Source organism: Amblyomma americanum, chromosome 1 (assembly GCF_052857255.1).
Source record: "Amblyomma americanum isolate KBUSLIRL-KWMA chromosome 1, ASM5285725v1, whole genome shotgun sequence".
Classification (NCBI taxonomy): Eukaryota; Metazoa; Arthropoda; class Arachnida; order Ixodida; family Ixodidae; genus Amblyomma; species Amblyomma americanum.
Window position 1 is genome coordinate 340,765,040 of NC_135497.1, and position 10,001 is coordinate 340,775,040.

Here is a 10,001-nt window from a genome sequence, read left to right on the forward strand (position 1 = left end):
ACTGGGCTCCTGCCCCGGGGACTGCGGTCGCAACATGGACTCTGCAAAGTGGTCACCTGGGCGGCCACCGCTCTCCGAGCTCTACCGCGGCCTAGCCGTCTCGGGCGGACTCTGCGGCAGCAAACGCGGTGGACAGGCAGGTGATGCCGGCCACTGCTCTCGAGCTCCACGTCGATGTCCACGGCGGCTGCATGTCCGGGAGAGCGCCCAGCCTGTCAGAGCCGTGAGCCGTCCACCCATACACCACCGCGGTACTTTCACATCGAAGGGTACGCCGGTGAGTATTAAAGCGCAAGCTTTACTACTGCCTTCTGTAGTTTGTTCGGCTTTTGTTTCATATGGCATTGAACCGAGGAGCGGGAGAGGAGGGTTAGAGTGTGCCGCTGCCTCCGAGCTGTTTCACGTGACCGCCATGACATCACTGCGCTCTAGCTGCGCGTGCAGCCGTCGTCACCGCGCTCTTGTACCAACGCTTGAATCATAGCCTTGCAATTGATACAGACTCTTCACTTAGCAAAGAAAGGCGCACACCTGCCACCTGGCTCAGTGGACACCTCAGTCGCGCTTTAAGCTACGTGGCGATAGTGAGAGATGCGCGCTGCATGCGTTGACACTGCTGTCCTTTATTTCCGCTGCCCCAGCTCAGGTGCTTCGATCATCGATCATCGACGGTGCATCGATGGCAGATGCCGGGGTTAGCTAAAATCTTTTCCTTCCTTTTTACTATTATATTAAATAAAACCACTACCACCACCATTGATAATGTTGTAGCAGAAAGGCGGAAGTTAAGCTGTAGGATGTCGGCGTTCATTGTGTTCATTGGCGAAGGCGTTGACAGCGATATAGACTGCGGTGATTTTGAGGAAAGGAAGAGCGCGTAACTGGCTCTCTGGGTCAGTGGACACCTCAATTGCGCTATGATGTACGTGGCCGTGGTAAGAGAGAGAGGTGGCCTTCGTTCATTAGCAGTGACAACAACGTGGCAGACGCGCGGCACTTCAGCAATAGGCCACAGCGTTCATTGAGTGGTCAACATCTCGCGAAAACCCATTAATTTAACTTTTTGCTGCCTGAGCACCCGTTGCCTATACAGTATCCTGAACGCAGACTAAGTTACAAAAGCCAAGCCGCGTCTAGTTGCCCGATACACCATAGCTTTCGCTGTCTAACCAGGTTCAACAGTAATTAAAACGCTGCTAGTTTTGATGGGAAGAAACCAGCATCGAAAATCACTCGCTTTCTTCTGATATTTTGGTGACATTATTTCAAGGTTCAAACTTAGAAGTGCAGTCATTTAGTGGGTGGTCTGTGAGGTACTTGAAATAGTTCTGAGACGTTAGAAAAATGAAGTTTTGTTGTAATGGCTCCGGTTCTACAATATCCGTGTAACAAAATATAATGCCTGGTGATGCAATGCGATGCGACAAATCTGCTCTAGAAGCATTGATTTAACATTTAGTTTTCCACTTTCGCTTTTATATTGATCGCGTCCCATACCATCTTTAAATTTGCTTCGTCGTGGCATTTTGTTGTGATGCGGCGTGTGCTTCCGGTGGGTCCTGGCTTCTGAAGGGTGGAAATGGCTGGGAGAATTTCTGATGGGTTCTGATGGGCTCGCAGAAACTACACATCTTGGTATGGGGAACCAAATTCGCTGATCGACACGGAACAGCCAGTGCAACCAGATATATGGTGTTTCGTCCCTGAAACGCAAGGCTGTAGTACAGAAGATCCAGTTCAACGTACTCGAAGTTTGGCGGCAGTATTGTGGGCAGTGTTTTGAACGTTGAATTTCCGCTTGGGGGGTGTGCGTTGTCTGGCCTGCACTACTTCCCTCTGCTGGAGACAACTCAGGCACTCCTATTTGTGGTCATCGCATCCCTCGGAATCCTTGCAGGCAGCGCTTGCGGCGCACTTTTGCAAATGCCTATCTTCCTGTGTCTATTCTAATATTATTATGGGTGATGCCGACATGCAACCCGATCAATAACCGACGGAGCCACCAGTTATGTTTTAAGGGGCTAGCGGGACAGTTGCAACAGGTTATGTACACATCTGAGAAGAGTCAGGTGCCGTTGACGTTTGTTGTGGAGAGAATTAAAGCCAGCGCTGCGCATGCCATCGGAGAACCAGACTAGGAATGTGTGTACCTGAAGAAAATTTTAAGCACCATTTTAAAGTGGCGGACGAAAAGAAATTTTATAGTGCCGACAACTCTGACGTTCTAAATTTTGAACATGAAAAACATGACATCGCTCAGAGGTGTCGCCTAGGACGAGTAATTTCGTACAAAGACAGAGAGAATATGCTCCTATTAGTCTGGCAGAAGAAGAATTATGACAACGAAATCAGTCAGTTATAAATAAAGAAACGATAAGGGATAAGTGCCAACCGTTAATAGCTCAACAGCAAAATAATGTGCAAAGCGATGTCCCTCAGGTGTGAACAATTATGGAATAGTGAATGTGAAACTGCTTTGGAACATGTCAGCAAATTTAATTTCGCTTCGTTAGTTCCTGATTTAGAAGACAAATTTTATCAGTACGGGGTAGGTTTTCCAAATTTTTCTTGCGAGAGTGTTAAACATGGGCACTCCGCTGCATCTACTACGGCCAAACGCACCTAATGATACCGCCGTTTGATCTACTCCCATCATTAAGGAGTCATGCCTAAGGAAATCTACCCAGTAGCGCAGTTAATAATACTGTACAACTATTAATCGTTATTCTTACCTATGTTATTCCAGTTTTAATGTTTTGTCCACCTGGACCTTCTTCTCAAATAAAATTGTGACTGCGTAGACCCTTCTTTTGGGCGCGTAATAAGTGACAAATCTTTTCTCAGCACGCGGCTGTCGGGTATACCGATATTGCTTTGCATTTCTCTTCGGAAATCCTTGAGTGGACTTCGTCTATTAATGTGCCTGTTGCAGCCAACCGCCCAGGCTCGGCTCCTCGGCATACGTGGAGAGCTACGTCTGTTTTGGGCCACCCGCCTGTCCCCCTACGCGGAAGGCGTTGTCGGTTGGACGTGCACCGCCTCCGTCACCGCCGCCACTGCCAAGGTGCTGGCAGTGCTTCAGTGGGGAGATAGTGGCGGAAAGGGCCAGCGGGACTTGGCGCACGGTGATCTCGGCTGCTTTTCCCCGCCCACTTATGTAAGTGGCATCTCGCAGGCGCCTGCACACTTCTGATAACGACCTTAAACTTACAGCCGAAAAAATACGAGAGAGAACAAATGAGAACTCTTCCACTCATGCTGGTGGCCCATCAGCGCCAGTGGCTTCCTCACATTATGCTAACAGTTGCAAAAGCGCCAGACCCATGTGCTACATTTTAACCAGGTTTGACTAGCCGGCTTCACCCCCACGTTGTGAACCGCAGTTTCGAGAATCTTATTCGTCTGAATAGCCGACAGCGAAGACCCCGGGTTCTTTTTGCCTGCCTTTAAAGACCTAGATTCATTTTTCACAGTAGAATGTAATTTGCTTTGGTATAAGCACTATAGAAAAGCAAAACTCAAGTATATTTTGAACCTTTTGGTCTCAGTAGGATGAGGTTTGCTTGCTTCTTGTCTCTAGTAGCCGGTGTTACTTGTACTTAGACCTACTTGTGGCTTTCTGGGGAGCGCTTCTCGCTTTTCTTCACAGCTGCCCATTTAGTATTACTGGCTGTCACTTTAGTAAGAATCTATGAGGGAGCAGGGCCAAAGAAAGTATGAAACATGTATTTCCTTCTCAAACCCACTGAAGCGCGGAAAGATTCAACAATGTGGAGCACATTTTTGTGTTCTGGTCGGTTATAATCTGTTGTAGGCTCTAATCTATCCTGAATTGTGTTTACGTCAATCCAGAGTCACGTATGGGCCCTTAATCGTCTGTTAGAGTGTAGGTTCATTGTAGTGTCGTGCTTTACTACGCGAAAAGTGTGTAAATTACCAGAATCTCGTCGTTCGCACTACATGTCGAAATTTAAATATAGTATGCCGGGTATAATTAAGGGAAACATATCGCAAGACGGCGTTAGATTTTGGTGGATGACAGCCTCCGTCGTGTTTGCTGCACCGGTATCAAGGATGAGCCGCTTTAGGAACTGTCGTCCTCACGGATACCGTTTTTTAACATTTGTGTGGCGAAGTCAGCAATCAACAGTTGACATCAACTGAGAGCTGTTGTCTCAAGATTTTAAGGTGAAGATAAAAAATTCTTCGTAACCATTGTGATTCGCGATTTTGCATTTCAGTTTCTTCGGAGGCCGATGAGATTCCCGAGTGGCATTGAGTATGTGCACTATCTTTGAAAAAGATAGAGGGACATGAACGGAAAGCAGCGAGGTGTACTAGGTGACGCCCAGTATACTACACTACACGCGGGAAGGGGCACAGAGGGAGAGATAGAAAGGGGAAAAGGGAAAGTGAGATCACTTTTTCACGTGTCCGTATTCAATTATTAACAGGAGACACAGAGACTGGAAGTTTCCAACCTTGAACTCAGTCCTGTGTATTTCAAGAACTTGAAATGCGCCTTCACAGCTGTCCTCTGCGATGAAGGTTTAGTCCAAGGGCAGAGGATTTAAGGGGCGGAGGATCAAAGCGCCGGTGCGTTCCAGCAAAGGAGGACACGCTCACGTTCAAACCGGGGGCACTCACAAAGTCGGTGCTCAATTGTAATTTCGTGCCAGCTGTTCTCACAGGCACGAAAGCCTGCCTTGCGATTAAGTAGGAGTAGGCATTTGTAAATGGCACTCCCAGCCTAAGGCGACACAAAAGTGTAGCATCGCTGCGGGAGAGGCCGTCCGGAGGATTTAGTTGAAGTATGCGGTCGAGGCAGAGCAAACGGCATGTATATTTTGCAGCGGGAGACCATGACGCTGAAATCTCACTCCGGCCAAGCACTCTCAAATGTCACGCTGTGTCGGCTCTTGTCAGTGGTATGCGGAGAATGTTGGTACTGCCGTGGGCCAATGGAGCCCTAGCCTCAGCTGCGTCATTTCCTGACGATTCCACTTGTCCTGATAGCTACTGGTAGATGACGTCATGACCTTCTTCCAGTGCCTGGCGTTGAAGACGTCTCATCTCCGCTGTGGTTTTCTCGTGATCGCCATTGAGGAAAGCAGAATTGAGACATTGCAGACAGCTTTTGAATCGCAGAACACAGCTCATTTGTGGAGTGTTTATGCACCGATGTACAGCGCAGATATATGAAGAGTGGACCATTCAGACCCTGTTGACGTTGTCCAATAAGAAACTAGTTGGTTAATACTGGCCTGTTTTCTAGGAATGACCACGGCGCAAACTGAAATAGTAGATGAGACCGAGCGAGGTGTATGTACATGCGTGCGGTCTTATTTGGCATGGAATAGGTAGTGTGTCAGCTGCTTAAGGATCGGAGTCGATAACTTCGTTTTCGTCGCTATCCTATGAATTGCAAGGCGCATACATGACTCCCCCGGACACCACACCGCAGTGGAAGGCCGTGCGGCCGGGATTAACTGTGACAAGTTGGACAATTGGTGGGCTCCTATTACATTACAAAACGCTGCATATGGGCTCAGTACCGTAACTGAAACGAGATGACGTTGAGGAATCCTTGCTACTTTAAGTGCGTGTATCAGCAGGGTGTCAAATGTTATACGCGTCCAAAGTGGGTCGCCCTTGTCGATAGCAATAGTTGAACTGTTGGTAAGCTGCGACGGATACCCAGGCGTGTGTGAAGAGGCTGACCTTTACAGTCCAGAAGGCACGCAAATTTGTCTTGTGTGTGTTCAATAGCACGGCAGTATTATACCGCAAAAATCCCAAGAAAAGTGCTCCGTGCAGCTGCAGCATTGCCTGAACCGAAAAGCCCAATGATTTCACGGACAGAAATCTCAGTAGAGGATGGATAGAGATTCGCTCACACTGCAATGCGGGCCGCATGATAAACTCCTGTGCTGTCAATGACAACCCCTAAACAGCAATGAGAAGTACAATAGGCAATGGGTGCGCCGTCGATAGTTAGAGGATATTGAGTGATTCATTTGCGTGTATATGCCACTCTATATAACGCGCGCTTCCCGTCTGAAATGCTAAGACCATGCTCTCGGAGACAGCAGGAAGTTGTGGTTGCTGCTCGCTGAAGTCTTGGTCGCACCTTCAGGAGCGTCAGAGTGGAGGCTGAGATGCAGACGTCATCGGTACACATAGAAATATGGACGGTATTTGGTAGGTTCTCTTAGAGTGATATAAGTGTCAGCTTAAACAATGTAGGGCTCAGAACTCCGCCCTGGGGCACGCCCCGGGGGGTGTAATGAACAGGTGTCGGAACAACTTCACACATAATAAAAATGGCCTTTTGGTCGAATACCTTTTGATCCACCTGAACACTCTGGCCACAAATTCAAACAGGCCATTGCACATCAAGAGTGCCTTAATGTGTCAGGTTATCGTAAGCACCTTTGACATGAAGAAAAACCTGCCAAGCACATGTGCTTCTGGCGTTTATTTTGCTAATCTGGGGACAGAGGATCAGTGATGTTAGGCCAAGATGTGAGCTCAATATCGGATTTCCGTAGATTTAGTAGCGGTATCAGCCGACTGGATTTCCACTGGAGACCAGCAACACCGTTGGGCCATGAATGATTGTAAAGGTTGAGTACCTCTCGTCGCGCGTCGTCGCCAAGGTGACACAGCGCAGTATAGGTGATGCAATCAGGCCCAAATTGGGGTCAAAGACCCATTTCCCAAACATTACACCCTAATTGAGCCGAGCACCAGTTCAGGGGAAGGTTGTACTCATAGTATCACCGGTGGGCATCCAGCGCCACAGGGGTTCGAACCCCGCACCTCTCGCATGCGAGGCGGATGGCCAACCATTAGGCTACCGCTACGGTTCTTCCACCAAATAGAAAACGGGTGGGTGTCCAGAGTCACTGGGGATCGAATCCGGCACCTCCTGAATTCGAGCCGGATGCTCTATCTCAAGGCCAAGGCTTCGGTTTGAAGTGGGCTTTTATCGCGTAAGGCGGATTTTGGTTTGTTTTACGGCCTAACAAATCACTGGCCCATCAATGCAATGGTTTGTTCCACGACTCTTGTCCCAAGCATTTCAACTAGGAAGAGCCGAGCACTATGCGGGGGAAATCCTTGAGCCATTAGGAAACAGGTTTTCTCAGACGGCACTGGCAATCGAACCCCTCTGGCCCTGGTGAAGACAAACGGCCACTCACGGCTTAGCAAGGGTAGCGCTGAGTTCCTCAGCAGTAAAGATAACATCCATCGCTGATGTTCGTGATGCAGGAGGAACATACTGGCAACTCGAGGTTTTCATTGCACCCGCAATAATTCTGCAGAAACCAGTTGCTACATCAAACTGGCGATGGGCTTGGTGCGGCGCTAACGCGTAGAATGGGATTCAATGCTGTGGAAGCGTTCCCAGCCCCCGCACCATCTGCCAAAAGAGGTAGATAGTCTTTCGGGGATCCGGAGAGTAACAAGACTTCCAGCGCTTTTCTTCCGCCAGCCAGTGTATTTGTCCCTTGATTTTGCTCTACAAACATCGCGCCACTTTGAGGCCCCTTAAGCATCTGGCCCGTGTGTAGCGCCGTTCCACTCGGCGCTGAATAGCGCGTATATGGTCTAATTCTCAAATTAATTGAGCATACTGTTTTGTGAGGCTTATAGATAAACTGGGCTGCGGGAAAGAAATACTCGTCGCGATTTGTTTCTAATTATTAACTGCAATCTTTATTTACTCTGCACGCAGATTGTGGAATGAATTGAACGAGGTCGCGGCCTCTGTGGCTGTATTACTTCTCATTACAGAGTTAGTCGATGTGAATTTTGGATCTGAACTCGCAGCTTTGCACTGAAATAGACTTTTGAATGCGGACAGTTTGAGTTGACAAATAGCAGTCAGGCTGATTACTACTAGCTACCTAAGGACCCTGTTTTGAGGCGTTTAAGCTAACAGTTTACGTGCTCAGGTTATGTACAGCACTGCAGAAAAATGAGGATCTAAAATGAAATGAATATAATCGTACAATACTCTCCATTCGTTCCCCTTGCTCACACAGCTCAGTATACACGGTATCATACTGCACTATTGCGTGAGTATCCCAAATGCACATCGGCCCGAAAACAGCCTATCTGAGTGCAAAAACTTGCGAAAACCCAAATCACTGCACAAGCATATCAATGTCATTATTTGTTCAAGCTTACAAAAATTTTAATATTCTTTGGGAAGCCCGCATAGAGCTGTGTATAAAGCTGACTAATTACTAATATTGCATATTCTTCGGCAATACAGACGATAATCTGCACTATTCGCAAGAATGTGCCAACGAGAAGTACAGAAGGAGGAAGAAACTGCGGATCACATCAGCAGGAGCGATCACATCCTCGCTACAACCTCGCACTGATAAGCACTTATCAATAACGGGGCTTGCTGTATGCGGCTTAATTCAGTCACAGTTCTAACTGCATTTTTTTTCTCACTTTAAACTCGAGTCGTGAGGCTCCTTGCATTTAATGCGTAGAAAGACGCAATCTTGAGTTCTAACTGGTGCCCACAATGGCGAAATGGACCTGCTCGTATTCATCAAGAACTTGTACCATGAAGTACTAGCTCCAAGACCCGCTAAAACTATATCAGCTAGAATTTGCCGTTTTCGGATGATTCGTACAACGCCTCCGGTAGCGATAATCTTAAACTCTAAAAGAAGGCTGTCTTTTGCAAAGTACTGCGCTGTCGACGAAAGAGTAATATAAAGTGCGTATCTAGTCGGAACACCGAATAGTCTTCACCAATTAAGAGAGACATTTAGCTGAAACATGATGAGAGAGCTAGAAGTCGGATTTAGGTTTTAAAATAACGGACGACGCCACAAGCATCTCTGTAACGTGACTGTCTGCGTTTCTACGGGCCTTCGTGTCCTCTTGTCGCTGAGGATTGTAAGCGGGATCTGTAAGCGGTCTCTTTCCTACAAACACTGTAGTGTAGGGCTGCGCATAATTTCGACGCCCTTGGGTTGTTTAACATGCACTGACGATACACAGTTAATGAGCCTCTGGCACTTCGTCTCCATCGAATGCGACCACCGCGGCCGGAATTGAGCGCGCGTCATTCGGATCAGGAGCGGAGCACCATAACCAGTAAGCCACCACGGCAACGGGGGGCGTGTTTAAGGATGTGTATCAATGTGCTTCAGTCATCTCATCGCTGCAGTAATTATGGAGGCCAGAAACATTTTGGCAAGAAGCTAGAGCGATGAAACAACTGAAAGTTGTAAACTGGGCTTCCAAGAAATATTTTGCAGCGGTTGTTTCCCTCCTTATTTCGTCTCATGCTGTTTTATTTTTTTTATTTTTTACGCAGGTCGCTCCCGCTTCCGGGCCACCGTGAACCGCCTGTATGGTGAAGGCGGTACTTTGGAGCAATTTTTTTTTTCGAAACGTTCTATTTTGTGTTAAAATTTGCGTTTTAATTGCAAATTTACCTCATTAAAAGTGACGCATTTGCCTATCAGATGTCTCAAAAGACTATTAAATGGTAACATTACGGCATTTTGTAAACATGTAGAAAACATGTTTGAATGCCAATGCGCTCATGCATTTTGTTCGCTTTGTTGCTCTCAATCAAGCAGCAACAACATATGAAAATTTTCTGTGCTGATAACTGCTAAAAATGAGCTCAATTGCCTAAGAAATATTAGATTTTGCAAAATTTTCTTGATAGTGCACGCCAAATTGGCAATTTAATAGTCGAAACACAAGAGAATGCCACACCCTTTTGTTGAAATTTAAAATCGTACAATGCTAAAATTTCGTCACTACAGACAGCAAATTAAACACACTGTAGCGCCGCCTATTTCTAGCCACTGGCAGTGACATTCGATAACGCCAAGAAGCTACTTTTCCACACAGCCTTCGGAATCAGTTCTAAGAAAGCAGTTTTAAAACAAGAAAAGGTATGCAGAGAAGTCAAACGTGAAATTGTCACGAGCCTTCTTTCAAGTGTAGAAGTA

The 10,001-nt window shown here is 47.1% G+C and overlaps 1 protein-coding gene across 1 annotated transcript; it reads left to right on the top strand.

Moving 5' to 3' along the window:
* LOC144099667 (uncharacterized) lies at positions 1–9,426 on the top strand. Its single transcript, XM_077633011.1, has 3 exons — positions 1–277; positions 2,933–3,157; positions 9,353–9,426. Exons 1-3 carry the CDS (start codon positions 35–37, stop codon positions 9,377–9,379), a joined length of 495 nt encoding a protein of 164 aa, XP_077489137.1. The 5' UTR covers positions 1–34; the 3' UTR covers positions 9,380–9,426.
* The last annotated feature ends 575 nt before the right edge of the window (positions 9,427–10,001 follow it).